Raw genomic sequence first — 22543 nt, forward strand, 5'->3', positions numbered from 1 at the left:
CTACAGTAGAGATGTACGCCCCAATATTAAATTACACATTAAATTAAGTACAATGTTGTTACAATGCTACAAACAAAGTTGTGACTGTAGAGTTAGTGCTACATGCTAGTTAATGCTATATGCTAGGTTTAGGCTGAAGTTCTACTACAGTTAGGTTTTGCAGGTCCATACTGACAAAACACAAACATACTACTTAGAAATACCAATTAACAATCTCCAAACAATTCATTATTTCGCAAATTCCATATATTCTTCTGATTCAGGCTCAAACATAAGATCTGTTTATACACACACAGAGCTACTCAAAAGAGCTGCTTTGAGAAACAGCCAATCAGAGCAGAGCTCAGTTTTATTATTCATGATCCTTTCAAATAAGGTAATAATAGACCATTTAATACTAGGGTTGTAAACAGTCATGTAAAAATGTCATCTCTGGATAATTTTTGCACTTAATAAAGCACATACCTTCTATGGGGATATCAAAAGTATTTAACATATTTTTTCAATGCATTCTGTGGCACCTTTAAGTGTTTAAAAAGAATAGTTTTCTGATTTTGTGTGATACCACTAGCACCACAGGAATACACATTTATGTCAAAATTAAAAACTGATCTCCACAAATGTATCTATCTACAAATGTAAAATTCAATATAAATTATACTTTAAGTATTCATCCCCTTTAATATGACACAGTGGTGCAGACAAATTGTTAGAAGTCACATAAATTGTTAAACAGACATCATCCAGCTTGAATGTCCAAATTCTGGTAAATTAATGTATAAAACATCATCAAGAAAAAGACCACACCAAGAGCTTCCATAAAAACAGAATTAACAATCAAAGCAGAAGATGCATATACAATTTCCAAGCCATTAAATATCATTGGTGTTCATAAAAAAAAAGAAATTGGTATGCGCAAGACTACAAAAAAGACCAATGACAGCTCTGAAGGAGTTCTGTGGCTTAGTTTAGATGGTGCTTTAGTATTCACACATAATGTGGTAGTGGAAAAGAGAAAGACAAAATGACTTCTTGGACACGGCTTGCTGGAAGGCATATTGGAGACTCTGAAGCTAGCTGGAACAATGTTCTATAGTCTGATGAAGACCATGAGTTTGGCCATCAGACTAAACAAAATGTTTAGCGTAAGGAAAACATTGCAAATCATCAGGAACACCCTGTACCATTCCCGACACAATGTCCTGAATCATTGATTTCACATTGATTTCAATCTTTGACATTATCTTACTTAAGTGGATATTAAAGATATCAAGGTTATACTTTTAAAGAATGTTCTTTACATTATGTAGCATGATTTATAAAGGAAACAGTTCATCACAGACTGCGTCACATATCTTTATGCGCTATACGAAAATGTTATGTATCTGTTACCTCTTCAAACAGACAAAGTGCAGCCTCATATAAGGAACAGAGGCCATCGGGTGTGCGGGTCGGCTCCCTCCATTGGCTACGATCAGCAGATGAACCCTACAACACCAAACATCCATGAGTATAATCAAAACATAAGTCAGTACAGCTATAAACAAAACCATGATGTGTCCTCAACAACAGTAACTGCAAACCCCAAACAAACTCTAAGAAAAATCAAAGCAGCATTATAGGGCTGTCACGATTGTAAAATTTGGCTGACGGTTAATTGCTTAATAAATTGTGACGATTATGAGGATTAATTGCCTGTTTTAGGACTTTGCCGGTTATGACGATTAATTGTTTGTTTTATTGTTTTGAAATTTAATTCTCATACATTTTTGTTTGTTTATGAAATAATTTTTGTGATTATTTAAGTTAAATCTTTTGCAAGGTTTACCTGGCAGTAAATATTAATACACATAACACATATTTAAAAGTCATTATTTAATTAATATATCTTTCGAAAATTAAACTTCTTCATAAGAAATAAACACAATTAAGTGTCTAAAAAAAATGCAATCAAAATAAACTATACTAGAACAGGCCTTAAATAGTAGCCAATCCTACTAAGGTCATATTAGTGTCTGTAGTAGCTGCAAGAAAATCTCTTCCTTACAGATCCTTAAGAATAGCATCCTTCACTTCCCTAAATTTGGAATAGCTGTTTTGGAAATGTATGTTTTACATGGCAGTTCATACTGCTTATCAATTTTTTTCAGCATTTCTTTAAATGCTGTTTTTTTCCAATGTATTGAATGGCTTTGCAATGTATCGCGTTGCACTGTCAGTTAAGCAGCGCCATTTGATACGGTCTCGTTTATACAGGCGCTGCAGCTCCCCCTTATGTTTTTTAGAGAGATGTGCAATCATTGTGGTGATCTGAAATCATCGCGATGACGCGATTATTTAACCATTGTGACAGCCCTACAGCATAATCAGGCTTTGTTTTTAGCATTTTCACTAGTGCAGGGCTCAACACAAAGGACTGTCCGGTGGCCTGGGGCAAACGTGAGAGACGTTCGGGCCAGTATAAAGTATTGTCACTTGCCCGATCGGGCCAGTGCTTAACCCTCAGTCACTAAAATATATTTTCATCAATGTATATTATTTAACATCTTGGAAGCAGACATTTACTTGGGTAAAACATGATAAAAGAAACAATGCAATATTTTGCACAATTTGCTGCCAGTTTACAGGTAAAGCAGAAAAGTTGGGAACCTTTTTTTGTTGGAACATATCTGTTGTATATATATTTGACTTTTGAATTATTTTTTAAATATGGGACACTGACATTTTTTTATTGGGGCCAGTGAAAACCTGAACCACTGGCCCTATTGGCCAAGTATAAAAAATTATTTGTGTTGAGCCCTGTAGTGTCATAAGCAATATCTGAAACTATAAAACACTTGTGAATACTATTGCTGAAAAAGTGAGCAAGTATAGTGAGCAAGTACCAGAGAACGTCTCATCTGCATCAGAATATTCATGAAGCAGTCATATCCCATCAGTCCCTCCTGGCTTTGTGAAGCCTGACTAGGCTCCAGACTGCTGACACAGGCCGATGCGGCTAGCGCCATCTCGATCCACTCCAGCAGGTAGCGCAGTGATCCTCTTTGTGCCGCCAACCCTAAGAGCAACTCACACGCCAGCCTCCTCCCCACAACATCCGCCCCTGAGTTTCGCATGGTCACTCCTTTCAGAAATGTGGTCACCTGTGCCAGGCAGTCCAGACCCATTGGTGGAATCTTGCTCTCGTTGGCCAATGAAAGTGGTGGAAGGGAGCCCACTACTTCGATGGCTGTGGTAATGACATCGTTGCAGAGGTTGATCCCTGGACCAGCCGGTGGGAGCGTCCAGCTCTGCCTGAGCAAAGCAAAAAGCAAGCTGAGACCCGTCCGCACGCCCATCTCAATAAGGGCATCTGTGCTCGAGCGGGGTCGCTCACTGACTGCTTGTAAGTCGGCAGAACCCAGAGTGTTTTCCGTTGAGTGCTGCTGCTGCTTGACCTTGCCTTTATCATGGTATTTGTTGGAAAGTGCATAAAAAACTCGCTGTAAGACCAGAAGGCGTTTGCGTAGGGCGGTGGCGAAAGGCGAGTCCGAGCAGACCGTCTTGGCCAGAGCTAGTTGACTGGCAAGCAACGCGTCCAGGTAATGCTCCTGTTCATCGCTAGACAAACACTCCCGCTCAAAGTCCGGCAGCTGAGGGCCTTTTAGACATAGCACCTGTTGAGGGAGAAGAACCACCTCCTTATTGGCCAAAAGCTTGCCGTACAGCAGAGCAACACCTTCACGGGTGGAGATGGACTCGCTGTCCTCAGCAATCCAGGAGCTGTTGAGGTGCTCCAGCCATTTTAGCTTTACTGGCGGTATCATCGCAGCCATTGTGCCACCTTACACCCGCACAGTCACATCTGAGATTTAAACAGGTAGAAAAATCAACACACGTTACCAGAGAAACTTGTTTTCCTGGCTTAGCAAATTAAGCAAAACCAACATGTTTTCTACCCAAATAAACAAAAAATACAATCTTAGATATCCATCTCTGGACAAGTTTGTACAGCTAATACAAAGCTTAGCATTATCCAAAGCCATGATAAAATATGCATGCATTTTTATGCAACTACAACTAATGTTCTTCAAGTCTGGAAGAGCCCGTGATGATGACATACCTGTCAGCTTGCCAAAGTACTTTTTGGCAGGGAGGTGGTACGTTCAGCAAAATGACAGCCTCACACAGGTTCTTAGCACAAACATGTGAATAAATCTAGGTCTTGGGTCAACCCATTGATTATTAACTTATTTTCCTAGTAAGCTAACTTTCATAAGTAGGTTAAATTTAGATTTTGTAGGTTGCTGTTGCTTTATCTTAAAATACACTACTTATAATAGTATTACGCATGCAGTAGGGCATTCAAATGTTTTCCAATGCATGCATTGTCTCATAAATTTAAACATCATTGCTAATTTCGTTAATCTACCAGTTAAATTGCATAATCCATCTTAAGTGAATATCTAAGCTAGTTGTCAGCTAATGTGCAGCATGTAATGTAGGTTATTTTAACCCATCTCTCTATCCTACACATCACATATCCTGTCAACAAAGTCAACTTTGTATTTCTGTGAAAACATTTTGACTTTCATCTAACTATCTGAGCATCTCATGTTTCCGGTCATTGTCATGGTTAATTTTTACAATTTTGCGGTTTGCTTAATCATTCAGCAGGCTAACCACTGAATCACATAGCGGCTAGCTTTGCATACAATGCTCTTTTTCCAGACAACATCTGTTTCTGCTTAAATATGTAGCTACTAAAGACCAGCAGCACATCTGTAATTGGGGTTTTAAAGGTAGTATAGTACGTTCATGCCAAGTGAATTGTTATGCGTTCACGTCTGTAAGTAAAACAACTAGAGGCGTTAGCCTGTTAGCATGACAGGCGCTAAAAGAACAGAAGCCAGTAAGCTAAGCTAATCCAATGCAGTGAACTTATTTACCAACATAACATCGCATGCTGTGTTACTAGATTGAATGTTTACGTTAATAAAGTCTCGTGTAAAATGTCAAACTGCAACGACTGCTCAGTAAATGCATGACTGTTTAGCAATGGTACGTTAGCTTGTCTTATTAGCCCCGACGTGCAGCTGCCTGTGTCTGGTTGTCAGGCTGTTATCAACTCCCCTCCGCCACTGACTGAGTCAACCCAGCTGCTGATATTTTACCGTGAAAGCATGCACATCACCTAACAAAGACCAAAGCGTGGATTTGAAACATAGGATATTCCGTTCACTCGAAATGCAAGCTTAAAACGTTTACGATAAAATCACAATTGAAATGGTTTGAGCTTGTCGGCTGTTGTGGTAATGAAGAACTGAAAGGTGAGGCTGAAGCTTACCATAAACTGCCAAAGGCCTATTCAGTGCATGGGCGAAAGTGTCTTTCATGGTTATTAATGATTCCTCGACACCTGAATGTGACAGTGCGTGATAGAGAAAGCTTGTAACCGCTTGCTTGAGGATCTGGTAAGGCTGAATACTGAGAGTTCAGAGAGGACAGCAGCAGCGCTGCTGTGCAGTGAGCAGCAGATTCAGTCCCTCCCTATCATTCATAACCCGCTTCACAAGGCAACAGCGCTCACAAACCCGAGCGTCTACACCAGTAGTTGGCCCCCTTGGGGGGCACGAGGTGGTGCCAAGGGGGCCCCAGTTTACAAAATGCATTAATTTATTAAATATTCTGTGTAATTAAACCTCAGAAAAATAAGGCTACTAACTATCAACACTACATTGTATCATTTAATATATTTTGTTTTATTTAATATAAATTCTAAGTTTGAGATTATTTAATGTCATAAATTTTCTTTGGGTAGGCTGCGAAGGGATGCACCCTACACAAAGGAGGCGCATGCCAAAAAGTTTGAGAGCCACTGGTCTACACACAGAAAACAATGCATGCTATACACTGCAAAAAATGACTTTATAACTTTTTTTTGTTTTGTTTTCAGTCCAAATATCTAAAAATTCTTAAATCAAGATATATTTTCTTAATGAGCAAAATGACCTAAGAAAATACATCTAGTTTTTAAACAAAAAATATCACATTTAAGTGAATTTGTGCTTTAAACAAGCAAAAAATCTGCCAATGGGGTGAGAAATATTTTCTTGAATTAAGCATTTAAGAAAAACGTAAACTTATTTTTAGATTATTATTATTTTTTAAGATATTTTTGCTTATTTTAAACATAAATTCACTTAAATTTTATACTTTTTGTCTATAAACTGAACTTATTTTCTTAGGTAATTTTGCTCATCAAGAATACATATTAATTTAATAATATTTAGAAAAGACAAAAATACTAAATAAGAAAGTAATTTTTTGCAGTGTAGTGTACAAAATATTTTATGTTTATTTGAAATAATTTGAGATGTAATTCTACTTATTGATAGGCCTGCACAAAATGTATCTACTGCTTTTTTGTTTTAACAAAACATGAAAGCCTCTGCTTATGACAGCAACTAAAGCCTCAGGCTCTGCTTGTGACCTATTACGGGTAAACACCACTTTGTATTTTATGCTTGTTGACTCCTAAGACAAAATGTTGAATGCTCCCTCATTTCTCTTATTTTAGTCAAGTCACTTTGAAAAAAGCACCTGCTAAATGTAAATGATAGCTTTGGATCTTTCTACTATACAGTTAATAATACACAAACACTATTGCTACCAAACAAAACAGTTTTGGGTTTGCCCACTAAAGGTTAAAAATATAACTATGCCATATTTTTAGCCACAATTTTCTGAAACAACATGGTGGTGCATAATGACTTCAAAAAAGGGTGTATATCTTTACTGCACACATTCAGATAAATATTGTCCAGAACTATCTCAGCAAACACATGTAGACTAATGCCTACTATAAAGAATAGAGCAGGGGTCTGTAACCCTTTTGTGAGCAAGGGCTATCACAATGGATAAAAGTAAAACAATCTGGAGGGCTACTTTTTGAGTCTGCGCAAAACATTTTTGTTTTACTTATTTTATTTTACTTGTTGATATGTTTTATCATTGTTTAAAATGTTAACATGCATACAAGAAGCCAAGCTAATATAAAAAAGTAATACATTTTATAATTGGGACTGTTAATATGTGCTGTGGCGGGCACCTCACAGACCCTGCGGGCAACCCAGGGCACCATGTTGGAGACCACTGGTCCATAGACGTATGCATTTTATACCGTACAAACTGTTTATTCTATTCCCTAACCCAAACCCTAACCTCAACCATCACAAAAAAATTTGCTACTTTAGATTTTCAAGAAACATCATTCTGTTTGATTTACAAGCTTGTTTCCTCATGGGGACCAAAAATGTCCCCACAAAGTACAAAAAATACTGGTATTATCTTTGTGGGGACATTTGGTCTCCACACCGTAGGGATTACCAGGTACACACACAATGGCAGTTTTCTTTGTCTTATAATAGGACATTTAAGTAGTTTTAACAAACATACCATACAAAAACAATATTAGTGGTGTGCATCTTGAAACAAAAGAATGGCACTAACATATGTTAAGATATGGCAGGGTAAGAAGTTTTTAAATTAAGGCAGCTCACACATACATTTGAGTCTGGGACTAGGATAAGCCCCACAAATTTTACAGTATTGGCTCCCATCTACTTGTAGTCACACAGCCTGGTTTCTGGTTCAGTGCCCTTAAGTTGGCACTGATCTATTAATTTTTTTTTTTCCAAATTGGAAAGGTGAATAGTGCCCCCTCATGGACAAAATAATAAGGCAAAAACAAAGGTATGGTTCAAAGCAAAGAAACAAATAATCACTGGCATTGCTCCAACCACATGGCTTGTCTCTGTAGAAGACTCCGATATTATTCTACTTCTGGTAAATACATTCTCTGGAAGCTAAAAATCATTTGAGCATATCTAGGGTTTTGCTTTCTCTGTTCAAGTCAAGTATATATCATTACTAAGAAGGGTTAACAGCACCAGCTGCAGCCTATTGAAAAAAACTCTGTGGTTTAAAAGAGCAAAACAAGTCAAATTGTGATTTAAAAAATGATTAAGTTACTAAAGGATCCAGCTTTATAGAGACCTTTATGAGTATGTGCGACAAATTGTCTATAATCTGCTTTTCAATATGATAAAGCTATTAAAATAAAATAAACCTGAAAATGCCTACATGATCCTGCCAAGTCTTATATAAACATTAAAGCTTACTGTATTACTTACCAGATATAAGCATAATCTAGTAAAAAATATTAGAGGCACAGGGTTATGAAATAACAACAGCTGTACAGTGACCAAGTTTCACATAAGCTTCCCCCAACAGCTGAGCAGGAATTAACATAGCTTTCAGTAGTCCCATTAATCTAGTAAATTGTATAGAACAAAATGCTATCTGTTGGCCCCCTGTACATTCAATCTTATTGTTAAATATAATCTTAAATCACATAACAGCATTTTAAATACTGTAAATGCACTCTACTTTGAAACATCACAGAAGAAGAATGTACAAAAATATTAAACAACTGAGACATATTCAAGTTATCTTGACTTAAGTATACTTGGTTTCACTTGCCATTTAAACCTTATTTGATGAGTTCTTGTAAACAAATAACTAACATTGGACACCATGTTCTGTAAACACAGTGAGTTACGAAACAAGTCAATTTACAGACCATGCAATGATTTTATTTATTTATTAAGAAAACATAATTTAAAATCTCACAGCTTTAACAGCTCATCACTAGATCAGATATGTTTTACAGTGAAACTAAAGGAAAAATCATTCAAATGAGCTTTGGAGCAGCATTTAAAAACAATATGAAATACATTTTTATTCAAATTTAACCACTTAAACTTAAAACTGGAAACTGTTTAAATTATAAATATAAATATATAAATAGCATCTCTATAGAGGACAAGCTAGTTTGGAGCATGAATATACACTCACCTAAAGGATTATTAGGAACACCATACTAATACTGTGTTTGACCCCCTTTCGCCTTCAGAACTGCCTTAATTCTACGTGGCATTGATTCAACAAGGTGCTGAAAGCATTCTTTAGAAATGTTGGTCCATATTGATAGGATAGCATCTTGCAGTTGATGAAGATTTGTGGGATGCACATCCAGGGCACGAAGCTCCCGTTCCACCACATCCCAAAGATGCTCTATTGGGTTGAGATCTGGTGACTGTGGGGGCCATTTTAGTACAGTGAAGTCATTGTCATGTTCAAGAAACCAAATTGAAATGATTCAAACTTTGGGCCATGATGCATTATCCTGCTGGAAGTAGCCATCAGAGGATGGGTACATGGTGGTCATAAAGGGATGGACATGGTCAGAAACAATGCTTAGGTAGGCCTTGGCATTTAAACGATGCCCAATTGGCACTAAGGGGCATAAAGTGTGCCAAGAAAACATCCCCCACACCATAATACCACCACCAGCCTGCACAGTGGTAAAAAGGCATGATGGATCCATGTTCTCATTCTGTTTACGCCAAATTTTGACTCTACCATCTGAATGTCTCAACAGAAATCGAGACTCATCAGACCAGGCAACATTTTTCCAGTCTTCAACTGTCCAATTTTGGTGAGCTTGTGCAAATTGTAGCCTCTTTTTTCTATTTGTAGTGGAGATAAGTGGTACCCGGTGGGGTCTTCTGCTGTTGTAGCTCATCCGCCTCAAGGTTGTGCGTGTTGTGGCTTCACAAATGCTTTGCTGCATACCTCGGTTGTAACGAGTGGTTATTTCAGTCAAAGTTGCTCTTCTATCCGCTTAAATCAGTCGGCCCATTCTCCTCTGACCTCTAACATCAACAAGGCATTTTCACCCATGGATGTTTTTCCCTTTTCACATCATTCTTTGTAAACCCTAGAAATGGTTGTGCGGGAAAATCCCAGTAAGTGAGCAGACTGTGAAATACTCAGACCGGCCCATCTGGCACTAACAACCATGCCCTGCTCAAAATTGCTTAAATCACCTTTCTTTCCCATTCTGACATTCAGTTTGAAGTTCAGGAGATTGTCTTGACCAGGACCACACCCCTAAATGCATTGAAGCAACTGCCATGTGATTGGTTGTTTAGATAATTGCATTAATGAGAAATTGAACAGGTTTTCCTAATAATCCTTTAGGTAAGTGTACATAATAGCATCTTATATTTCATGTATCAGCTACTCCAACTGAGCATAACTGCTCTTTAAGACTCTTCTAGTCAAGTCAGAGTGTTTAACTTGTATGTGTTTATATATCGATAATTTTTTCATTATGAATGTTATCTCTGCTGGTCCAGGTTGCTACCTGTCAGCAAATCTCCTCCACATGATCTATTCAACAACTCTTTCAGTGCTTCATTGACATCAGTATTAAACACGCTGCTAAAGCTACAGTTCGGGAAAGTGACCTGAAACGATGCCACCACCTCCTGCACCCACTGCAGCTCGGCACACAGCTCGACCTGCAGGGCATCGAACCGTGTTTGCCTCTCCTTATACTGCTCACTAACCCTGCTAACGCTGGCATCCACGCTCTTCATGTCTTCCTCAACGCTTTTCCTCTGTGCCTCGACTTTACGAAACTCGTAACGAAGCTGGGATAACTCATGTCGGATGCTTTCGCTCTCCTCTTTGTACCACATCTCCTTCTCGTTGTAGACGGACACCATAGCATCAATGTCTTCCTGCAGGGAGTCTTGGGTCGAGGTCAATTGGCAGAAGCTGCTTTCCATGGTTGAGATTTCCTCTTCCACCTGAGCAAAGCGTTCAAAGTTGACGTAGGTGTTATTAGGAGGCATACTGGAGTGGGACTTAATGGTGTACTCCTTGAGTCGTTTGGTCTTCAGCTGCCTTCGCTCTCTCTTTCTCTCTGGAGCTTTACTGCGCTCGTCCTTGTGCTCATTAGACTGAAAACAGACAGATGGCCGGAGATGGGGAAAGTTTTTTTAGAAAAATATACAACATGCATGGTTCTATACAACTATTGATGCATACAACATAAGGCTGATATTATACCTTGATCCAAGGGTGGTTCAAGGCATCTTGAATCGTGAGCCTTTTTCTGTAATACATAATTGAAATGGTAACTTTTAGCATATAAGTTATATCAAATGCATAGCAGTTGCACAAAGCACACACCCTCACACAAATATACCTATGCACTTACTTGGTGTCTTTTTCCAACAGTTGTCGTATAAAATTTTTGGCAAGCTCACTGGTGTGGCCAAAGAACTCATCGTCAAACTCATAGTTCATGGCTGAGATATTTCCCAGTGTGTCTTGCTTTGTTTCTCCTAGGAAAGGAGATGCCCCGCTCAACCTACAGTTAGAAAGCCTATTAGGAAAATATCACTTAAATAACAAATGATTTTGTAAGTTAAAAAATAAGAAGTAATGCATGTTGCAATCTTCATGTGTACTTACAGAATATATGTAATAACACCAATACTCCTATAACAGTAAAGAAATATTTAACTTATTGTAATTATAAAGACAACACAAACAAATAATTGAGATAATTATTTCATTAACAATTGAGGAGTTCAGATGCAAAACCGTCTAAGTGCGTCTTTCTATCAGGGTCTTATATTTAGGTTCAGTATTTTCAATTTAATGGCAATGAAAAGGTTACGAGTCAGTAATTGTGTAATTTCACAAATGTCACTTTAGTAATTTCATTGGTATTTAAAGATGCAATTTGTATTATCTGTGCCGCTAGATGGCGCCAGATCAAATCAATAACAATGATGTAGATTAATGATGCTCTGAAGCAGCGTGGACTGATGGGATTTGTTGTCTTTAACTCAAACGCTGATGGCCATCAATCAGATGGGAACGAGAAATCATGTTACACATGAGGTAAAGTAATCAAGTTTTATAAATGTTGTGTTTGATGACATTGTTTTTTTTCATTATGTAAGGTTTCAGGTAATGTTCAAAACGCAATTGTTAGTCATAGATGTTACAGTATTAGTCCAGTACGATGGTTTGTTAACACACACAGAATTAAGTGTTCAGATGAACAAACTTACCATAAAAAAGACGCGATTACTTCCGCATTTGTCCATGACACTCTTGTCATGTGGTTTTTACGTCAGTAAAGTCCGTAACAAAGGGTAGATATTAACGTCATTTACAGGCAACTCCATGTCAATGTTTTAAATGGCAATTTTCTCATAATTCACAAGTAGTTAAAAAAACATTATAGATATTGTTAGTAATCAGCTGGACAAAATATATAACACCGGATAGTGGTTTTTGGATATTTTACTGCAAATATCTTACAAATTGTAAATTTGACGCTGCAAAAGTACATGCAAGCATTTTTTCTAAAAAAAATCCACTTCTTTGGACAATACATAGTAAGCAGTTGCAAAATCACTAAAGATGCAACTAGAAACACTGCAAATAATTAAAGGGGCCATGGCACAAGACTTTTTAAGATGTCAAATAAATATTTGGTGTCCCCAGAGCACATATGTAAAGTTTTAGCTCAAAATACCATATAAATAATTTATTATAGCATGTTAAAATTGCCACTTTGTAGGTGTGTGCAAAAATGTGCCGTTTTGGGTGTGTCCTTTAAAATGCAAATGAGCTGATGAAACTCAAACACTGATCACAATGATGGTGGTTTGTTGCAATTAAATGGTGGTGGGGGGGTTTAATGGTATTTCAAGCATTCTGACTTATTAACACAGTTATAGAGTTGTTTCATGCTAAACGTAGGCAAAGTGTCAAAACAGCAGTTGGACGTGTTACAGAGTATTTCTGTGCCGAACGCACTTCGCCAGGGTTCGTACAAGTTTCGGCAAGTTTTTTTCGATTACAGAAAACCACCGCCATCTTAGAACAGGGGTCTTGTCATGGGAAGTATCTAGGTAAATCTGCTATCTCCGCCTGTACTTCGAATTCATGGACGATGCCAGACTTTTGTGCTGCGTATGGATGTTAGGGCTACTAGCACTATGCATTACAGTTAAAAAAGGTCAATTTTCATAAAATCAAAACTTTAATTTTTTCCTGGACTAAATGCTAAATACATGTCTGACTGTTGAAACGAACCAAAAGAAAACCAAGAAAATCGTGTCCATGACGATTTATGGTGATTTTATTTCTGTTACACCATTGCCTACAATGACGCTGATGCGGGGTTCCCCTGTTTCAAGATGGCGGCTCTAGTTGACGCATTCGGTCCAATGAACTGCCGAAGCCAAGGCGACATCTAGTGTACATATCTATGTTATAATAAGAGCTCCTTATGACATAATAAGGAGAGCCAAATTTCAACGACCTATTTTTTCATGTGCTTGTAGAGAATGGTTTACCAAAACTAAGTTACTGGGTTGATCTTTTTCACATTTTCTGGGTTGATAGAAGCACTGGGGACCTAATCATAGCACTTAAACATGGAAAAAGTCAGATTTTCATGCCGTGGACGGTTTAAATTAGAATGTAAAAATTAAGAAACTGAACCACACATTAGGGGGCGCTGTGATCCATTCCACTGCCACATTCAGGCTGTATTCATGTCCAAGTACTCACACAAAGACCCATGTTTGAATGTGATCCACGGTTGCCATCCTTCATCCAATTCATCTTTTGTGCACTTTAAGGACTTTGTTGAAAAACCAACAAAGCCAACAAAGTGAATATTCTGAATGGCCTTAGGGCAGGATTAAGTGGATTTGAAGTGAAGGTTTTTGATGAACATATAAAACGTGCCAAAAGCATTCGGTTAATATCATCCTCTCATTTTTGTAAAGGTTACAGTTAGCTGCTTTTGCATTTGAGCTCCTCACTTCACTTGATCTTACCACATATCTGCTTCAAGTCCCAGTGGTTCATAATTTACAATTTCCGGAGCTGAAAATTAAGCAACAAGACAATAAAATAACAAGCAGCATAAAAATAAACAAATATGTGTCAGCGTGGCTGCAGACATTAAGCTTTGGACAGAGACAGAGTATTGATCATACCAACAAATTCTGGCGTTCCAAAGATGTTTTTAAATTCCACCCCCTCAGCAATTTTGTGGGCCAAGCCAAAATCAATGAGTTTGATTCGGGGCAGGGGAACATTCTTATCCAGAAGCATGATGTTTTCGGGCTGCCGACCAGATAATAAACATGATACACACATGAGTACACTAACACTCAAACATACATACAGACACACTTTTGAACAAATATACAAATGGTTAATATGTGTTATGGCTGCTCAGCTTTTTGAGGCCAACAGGTGTACCTTCAGGTCAAAATGAGCGATATTCCTTGTGTGCAGATAGTGCACCCCCTCCAGAATTTGTCTGATAAACTGTGTGGCCTCCTCCTCACTCAAAGACTCTTTCTGAGCAAGAAAGTCGAAAAGCTCTCCTCCAGACACTCTACATAAATACATAATCTCCTTTAAACATAGTAAAAACTTTAAAGGTTCAGTGTGTCAATTTTACAAGGATATTTTGACAGCAATGCAATATTATATACATAACAATGTTTTCAGCCGTGTATAAAGACCTTACAAAATTAACTGTATTGTTTTTATTACCTTAAAATGAGCCATTATTATCTACATACACGGCAAGTGCCCTTATATGGAAGCTGCAAAATTTGGTGCAATCATGTTTCTACAGTAGCCCTAAACAGACAAACTGCTCTACAGAGCACATTTGTCACTATATGTTGTCTCAGGCGATGACATGTTTGTCCTGTGACAGCTACCGTAGCTTCTCTATGTGCTTCGAATGTGAAAAGTGCAATTTCCAACCTCACCACTAGAGGCCACTAAAATTTACACACTGCACCTTTAACACTGCATTAAAAAAAACAGAACAACAACAAGATGTTCCCATTGCTTGTCTGGCACAGCATAGCTCTAACAATGCCAGGATTGTTGATTCACTGATAGAGTGCATTCAAGGTATTTATTTTAAGTCATTTTAGATAAAATCATTCACCAAATGCATAACTATAATGTAAATGTACAGCAGACAGTGAAAAATATTATTATACAGACATTATAAAGATGTTACTATTATTTTCATGTTGTGCAAAACACATTTACTGTAACAACAACATGTTAACTGCATATCATTGTAATAATGAAGTCTTTTGAAGTAGCACACGTGCAAGGTCTACTCACAGCTCCAAAATCAGCACCACATCTGTCTTGTTCTCATACACATCATGCAGCATTACAATATTGGGATGGTGTATCTGCTTCAGGATGTTGACTTCCCGCTCGATCTCTTCTCGCAACACACCTCGTCTACTGGCATTACTCTGACGCTTTTTTATGAACTTTGCTGCAAAGTCCCGGCCTGAGCTTTTTTCTCGACATTGTTTAACAATCGCAAACTGCCCACTGAACAACAGAAACATTCAAGAAAAACAGATAAACAACTATTTCATGTTTCTGGAAATAACCAAACAGAAAACATTTAAAATGTGTATATAAACACAAAATGTATTTGTAATGCAGGAGGAAAAGATCATTAAGCTTTAAAATTAACACAAACATGAATCATAGATAAATATGTCAGATTTATATCATAATATTACTGTAAATTCCCAATAGTCTAAAATAAAGACTCAACCCTGCTAAAAAACAATAGACCCATCACAGAAAGTCTATTGGTTTTATTGGGAATTTTATTGGTCCTAATGGAATATGGCCCAAAACACACTGAATTGGTCTTTGTTGGTCTCTAATGATATGTATTGTTTCTAGTGTAATGGTTTTAATGTTAAAAGCTAATGGTTCCTATTGGCATTTTAATGGAAACCATTAGAATTTTCTGTAATGGTTTTATTGTTTTTTTCAGCAGGGAAGACAAGTAAAAAGCCATAACAACAACAGCTACTAATGTGACATGTAACGGTTCAAATCAATGCAGGAACTATAAAATCGGATGTGTATCATAATGTAGCCTAAAACATCAACCAGCATAAATGTAAATGACCTTCCAAGTTCCTCTCCAATCTCGTAGAAATGTTCAACCTGCTGTTGTTTGAAAACAGCCATTCTAGTCTTAATAAAGAAACAAAAATCACATCAGTCTATTAGAATTACAACCTGCATACGAATCTAATACATCGCGTGACCTAAATAGTTCATTCATGATGGCCAGACTGTTTTAGAACCTTCATGTGTGCAAGATAATGATGAGTCCTCACCTATATTTAGACTAAATGTAAACGAACAAAACAGAGACCTATTTCTCAAAAAGCTGTTTTATCAGTAAAGCATGACTTAACTTAAACTAGGCTACTTGTAGTACATTTCACAACAAACGACATGTGTTTAATAAAGAGAAAATGCTTTACTCCTACGTTTTTCTCATATAGCGTCAATCGTTAAAATATAATTTCTTATAAGTTCACTTAACCCTTAAAGTTAAAATAACCTACCTGTCATTGTCCGATAAATGTAATTTTCTGAATCTTTTCACGCGCGTATTCTTCTCAGAGCTGTGGGACACGAGCGTGTTTCTAAAAGAGGACGCGACAACTGTTGATCTCGAGCCTGACTGACAGCGCTGCAGCTGCATGTGAAAGACGGCAACACACGACAACAACAGTCCAAAACTAACTAAAAAATAACTAAACCTTAATATATATAGTTAGTTTCTTATATAAACACAGTAATTATCAGATTAACTAAAAGGGTTATAAAAAGCTAGAACGAACTGATTCCAACTCAAACATGCTTAAAAGCAAGCATTAAAGTAAAACATTGACGGATCTATTATTAAGAAAAAGCAAATATTATTTTTTTGACTAAGGGCAATATAATGCAATTAATGTTTAGGATGTGGCTTGGATAATATTACAAATGTGCATACTTTACTGTAGGCTACGGCCTATACATTCTCATTTTACTTAATATAAAAGCTCAGCGTATAAGAAATAAAATACATCTGCTAAAATTACTATCTATATGTAACATCAAACAGTCTGTTTTTATCTTTCTTATATGTGCAGGAAGTAGCCTGTTGGTCAAACTCTTCACATGCTAATACATTTTCCAAGATTACGGTAAGAAAAACCACGACTATGCAGCCATGGAGGCAAAGGCACTGTGGAGCTGTGAAAATAATCAATGTACTCTGTTGGCTCATTCTAACATGTTTACTGCTGACAAAAAAGTAAGTTTCATCAACTTCTAACACATGACTTTCATTTTAGCTGATTTAGTTTTGGTCATTGAAACGAGTCCCTTAACATGTTAATTATAGAAGAGTTATTCAAGTAATTGTTTGAATATATTTGACGTATATCGTATATGTTGCAAGAGTATCAGGGACCTGATAGTAATTTGTCAGAGCCTGGAAAAATGTTTACACTTGTCACCCTTAATAACAGGCCTGCAGGTAAGAGTGAATTTTAATGCAGCCCATTATGCAAACTCTGCTCAATTTGTCTGATGTAGCTGTTTTGTTTAATATGAAATCCAAAAATAAAGTGTGTAATTTTAGCTTAAATGCAAATATGGCCAAGCTTCTCAGGCCGAGAGAGAGAGAGAGAGAAAGAGAGAGAGACTCTGTATTCTGTATCAATAGTCTATATGGGAGGGATTAACCGTTAACCCAGGAGAATATGATCCCAAAAGAGCTTTTCAATAGAGACAGGAAACTTTCAAAAATATTAAAACTAAATTCAGTTTATGTATTCACTCACACATTCATACATCGACGGCGGTGTCAGCCATGCAAGGTGCCATCCAGCTCGTCAGGAGCAGCTAGGGTTAGGTGTCTTGCTCAAGGACACCTCGACACTTGGTCCGGTGGAGCTGGGGATCGAACCACCAACCTTCCGGTTTGTAGACAACCTACATGAACCACTGAGCCACTGCCGCAATGGGAGCCTCTAGTGGCCAGCACAAGTCCATAATCCTGACAGAAGTGATTGTATATTCTGACATTACCCTATTCTGCTGAAAGCCATATTCCTGTTTTGCACCAAACAGTTGGTCTGTTAGTTAAGATATACTTTTGAATGTCTTTATGATATTGAATTTATGAATGGCTATTAATAAATGTACCTGACAGAACACAAATTACATGTATCTATTTATACTTAGACACATCAATAAATAAACCTTTCAAAATGTATTACGTTTGAGAATATTCAAATATATATGTTAATATAGGCTAGTCAATGTTCAGTGCCGACCTAGTTCCTGATTTAAATCAAGTAATCTTTTATATTTATACAGGACTGCAGCTCAAACAGAAGAAGCCAAAGATAGTGCAACAAGATTACACACAACCAGCAAGGCCTTACTGACTGCATGCGGATAAACTGAAACAATAGTACCATTATCAGTTGGTCGCTAACACATTTACGTATGAGGAAAATAGGCAAATTAGGCAGATTTCCTGTCACACTGAAGGATCATGCTATGAATGTTTGAAAGTAAAAACAGTGTTTGTTGGATGTGTGCTGTGCAGTTCTGTTTTCGATTGCAAGAAGACAAAAGGAGATGCTCACAATGGAGCAAATTGAGGCTGCCATGTACCAAAAGATGAAGATATCTGGGAAGCAGATGGAAAGTATGCAGGGAGTGGAAAGAGATCTTACTATGCAGGGAGGACAGAGGGAACACATCATCAGGTGGTTTGTGGACACTCAGGCTGCGCTACTTTTGTATGATGGAAGTTTTCCACCCTGGTTTAAAGGATTCATCTCTAGACAGTAAGAACTAATGAGATAATAATGTTGAGTGCGAAAAAATTCAAACAAATTGTACTCTGCTATGTAAATGAGGGTACTGCGGTAACTGTAAATTTTTGTAGGGAGGCAGAAGATCACCTCAGGGACATGATTATTGGCGGTTTCCTTATCAGACTCAGTGAAAAAGGCATTGGATACATTCTTTCATACAAGTAAGAATTCTTTCTTGTAGCTCATCTGCTGGTTCCTGTAAATGCATTAGCAGCGCAAAAGGTCATGGGTTTGATCCCAGGGAAAACATATATATAAAGAAATGCTGTTGAATAATCAGTTATGTTGTTTTTAACTGTGTTGTTTTGACCGCTTACTGTGTTCCGACAGAGGACAGGATCGCTGTCGACATTTTGTCATAAATCCAACCAAAACTGGCCAGGTCATCGTCTCTGGTGACTCCACCACTCATAACAGTCTCACAGAGCTGATAGATCACTTTACAACCACACCCATACAGCCTTATGGAGAGTACCTCACTTCATACTACACGGAGGCTGAATCTATGGAAAAGGTGGAGCTGTTGGTCATTCTCAAGCATTACATACTTGGAAAAAATGCTGGAATGTTGTATTAAATTGTTACAGCAACTGTCCTTTTCTCGTTCTTCTAGGATCCCAAAAATGATATTTACGATGAGTTTCAAATTAAGCCCACTATTACGTTAGGAGTTAGTGTTAGAGCGCTAAGAAGTTTGTGGGAACAAACTAGCGGTGTTCATCATGAGACATCTCCTGACCCACCCTCCAAAAGCAACCGCAAGCTCACTACGTCCACCTCCATTGACGGAGACAACCTCTCACAGGTAACTGTCTTACTCTCAGATTACTGTAATGTTTACCTAACCCTAACCTAACCTAACCCTAACCCAATTATTAACATATCCGGTGCTTAAATGTTTCTGTATGTATAACTTGCATCACCAGACCATAAGGATACCAACCCTGCCAAAGAAAAACCCACTACTTCGAAATTCTTTAAGCGCTGATTTTGCTGGTTCACATCCTTGTCACGATCAGCAGAGCTTCTCTGAACCAACAACATCTGGAAAGACAGGAGTCGAACAGAGATTTGGTAGCGGCAGGAGGGATTCCCGGGACCCCGTGGACTGTGATTTTCAGTTAAAGCGGCCAGAGAACAGCAACATTCCCTCTATACAAATAAACTGTCTGCTGCCTTTCCACGATGAAAACATTGAAAAGCCACAGGCTCCGCGCTTTAACCCTGCACCCTCCAGCCATGCGCAACCTTCCACAGTTTCACCCTCCAGCTCTTATGCTTCCCTTGGCTTTACAAAGGCCCATACTGGAGATGACCAGTTGCCACATACTGGCCAGATTGCACTGCAGCCCAATCCACTCTACCAGGAGTTGCACGCTGAGAAGGAGGTCCAACCTGAGTCAGAATATGACAATCCTACAACGACGAAAGACAAAACCCTTTCAGCTGAAAACACCTATCAAGTCATACCTGACCAATGTGAAAATGACACCTATGAGCACATACCAGAAATCCACAGAAGCAATACCTGTGACGATGTCCCGGCGTCAGACAGCAACACCTATGCAAGTTTGGAGGAAATGCAAGCATACACAGAGAAGAAGGTGAGATTTACAAAACAAATATACACATCAATGCAGTAATTTACAATATATGTTGTGTAAAATACCGCAACAACTGTTTTTTACAGAATCACAAGTGGTGGAAATTGCGCCCGGAAAGCAAGAAAAAGTAAGATGACGATAAAGGTATCAAAGTGTAAAGGGATTATTGTATTTTAATCTCTGCTACAGTTACAAATGAATGCACAAATGCAAGCTATTACTTTTCCTTTCTATATGATTCAGTCATCATTTTCATATTGCTGTATAAAAATCATTCAGTATGGAGTATCCTCTACAGTTCCAAAATGATGAAAATTGTTGTTGTAAATAAAGTTATTTTAACTTGATGATTGTGATTAAATATAGTGTATTTTTTAATAAACTCTATTAATTAAACTGCTCAGATCATATCTATTCTTATTATAGCATCTGCAATATTTCCCTGGATCTTATCGTCCTACTACTTGTGTGTACTAAATGACTAGCCATCTGGAACCTCACACTGTAAAAAAAATCCGTAGAAATTACAATGTTGTTGCAGCTAGGTTGCCGGTAATTTACCGTAGATTTAAATTTATGTTATTTAATGGCAAGAGATTGTTCAAAGTTAAATAAATTTTAAATATTAACAAGTCTTTATCTTTACAGAATAAAACTATACAATAACAGCCTCATGCAAAGCATTCTGGGAACCAGAAATCATTATCAACCTTTTTCTGTTTTTTGCTTCAGATTTTGTTTTCCAGAATGTTTTGCTTGATGCTGTTTTTTTAGTTGTACTCTGTAAAGACAAAGACTTGTAAATGTTTAATCTTCATTTAACTTTGAACAAAATGTTGCCAGTAAATAACATGAATTTAAATCTATGGTAAATTACCGGCAACCCAGCTGCAATTTCTACAGATTTTTTTTACAGTGCAGAATAACTCTATAAGAGTTCATTTCAACACTTTAAAAATGTCTCATGGGGTCCACTCCCAATAGACTTATTTCAACACTTTTGAAAGTGTTAACACATTGACTCTATAAAGAGTTCAAATCTAACTATAAATTTACACTAATCAGTGTTAAATATTATTTGTAAAAAAATTAACTCCCTCAGTGTAATTTGTTAACTCAAATGTAGTGTTATATTTTTAATTTTATGGTGTTAATATGGTAAATGTAAAGACTGCAGCATATTACAATACTTTTTACAAACAAGTTTTACTTAATTTCAATCCAAAAGCCACGTTGATCTTCACATAATAACAGCAGAATATGATGAACCAGTAGCTGTAAGGAGGTGATATGATCCCCGGTCAGACCTTTAGACTGGATATTGAACTTTTCTGTTAATAAAACATAAATAAAAGAGAAAAATGCATGATTAAAAAACAACTAATAACTAAGTATAACACCACAAAAAACTAATATTTACAGAATATACATTACAGAATTTACATACAGAACACATTACAAAGTACTTTAATAATTAATTATACATTTATGTGTTGCACAAAATACTCACTTTGCTCTTCGTCTGAAGAAATTTTCATGTAACGTTAGGCCTATTTCTGTGCTCCTCCAAAGTCCCCAAAGCAAATCTCCTGCACACAACGGATTAAAAAATATATATATATTTTTTAACTAAAACAGCAAATAAAGCAAAAACAACACAAAACTCCCCAAAACATTATGAGTATGAATTGCTCCATCTGAGGCTAAGACATAAACACAACTGCTGCATTCATATAATAACAATAACACATACTCAATGAAAAATTGTGGGCAATTTTTATGAAAAAACTGAAGCCAAAACGTTATTTACTAATTTTAAACTCTGTGTATGTTTTGATAACCGTTTTAAACTTATGTCTAACAAAATTAATTCACAAAAATGCAATTTTTTTTACCTTTTCGCTAAAGAAAAAAGCTAATTTTTAAGAATTTATGGGCAGAGAAAAAAATATAGATAGGATGAAACATTTTTTCCTGTTTTGTTTGTTTGTTTATTGTTTGTTTGTTGAAAACAGAGGGTCTGTTCTTTCATTTGATATACTTGTATGTTTATATATTTGTAGAAGATAATTTTCCTGGAAGGCATTTTTGAATATCACAAAAAATACTGGCAGGGATGAGTTAAGAATGGTCCTCCAGCAGGCGTTGCTATTGTACATTCAAAATCATACAATTACAGCATAGTTTCCCTGTTGCTTATGTCTGGACCCATCAATATATTTTTATATAGAAATATTCAGAAGAAATAGTTTATATAAATGCTTTGGG

General features: G+C 37.1%; 3 protein-coding genes across 9 annotated transcripts in view; 1 reads left to right on the forward strand and 2 right to left on the reverse strand.

Annotated features, from left to right (window-relative positions):
* herc1 (HECT and RLD domain containing E3 ubiquitin protein ligase family member 1) overlaps window positions 1–5563 on the reverse strand; it is a 57778-nt gene extending 52215 nt beyond the window's left edge. For 5 of the 7 annotated variants that reach the window (XM_073858915.1, XM_073858914.1, XM_073858913.1 and 2 more), the window contains exons 1-3: window positions 5327–5562; window positions 2886–3844; window positions 1393–1488 (exon numbers count right to left, since the gene is read on the reverse strand). In XM_073858915.1, the coding sequence (XP_073715016.1) occupies window positions 1393–1488; window positions 2886–3815 (1026 nt within the window). In that variant the 5' untranslated portion in view covers window positions 3816–3844; window positions 5327–5562. Of the gene's footprint in view, window positions 1–1392; window positions 1489–2885; window positions 3845–4102; window positions 5156–5326 lie in introns of those variants that run through there. The other 2 variants (XM_073858912.1, XM_073858911.1) reach the window with 2 other exon arrangements.
* A 3051-nt stretch (window positions 5564–8614) lies between these two features.
* dapk2a (death-associated protein kinase 2a) lies at window positions 8615–16507 on the reverse strand. The gene is made up of 10 exons (XM_055202389.2): window positions 16356–16507; window positions 15908–15975; window positions 15088–15309; window positions 14194–14332; window positions 13926–14055; window positions 13764–13812; window positions 11371–11397; window positions 11114–11266; window positions 10963–11008; window positions 8615–10853 (listed from the first exon to the last, which is right to left on the reverse strand). The coding sequence occupies exons 2-10, from the start codon at window positions 15967–15969 to the stop codon at window positions 10227–10229; spliced, it is 1455 nt and encodes a 484-aa protein (XP_055058364.2). The 5' UTR covers window positions 15970–15975; window positions 16356–16507; the 3' UTR covers window positions 8615–10226.
* A 362-nt stretch (window positions 16508–16869) lies between these two features.
* On the forward strand, window positions 16870–20647 carry sh2d7 (SH2 domain containing 7). Its single transcript, XM_055202401.2, has 6 exons — window positions 16870–18641; window positions 18743–18832; window positions 19002–19185; window positions 19285–19476; window positions 19598–20275; window positions 20362–20647. Exons 1-6 carry the CDS (start codon window positions 18430–18432, stop codon window positions 20404–20406), a joined length of 1401 nt encoding a protein of 466 aa, XP_055058376.2. The 5' UTR covers window positions 16870–18429; the 3' UTR covers window positions 20407–20647.
* The last annotated feature ends 1896 nt before the right edge of the window (window positions 20648–22543 follow it).

The sequence above is a fragment of the Misgurnus anguillicaudatus genome, chromosome 21 (genome assembly GCF_027580225.2).
Source record: "Misgurnus anguillicaudatus chromosome 21, ASM2758022v2, whole genome shotgun sequence".
Classification (NCBI taxonomy): domain Eukaryota; kingdom Metazoa; phylum Chordata; class Actinopteri; order Cypriniformes; family Cobitidae; genus Misgurnus; species Misgurnus anguillicaudatus.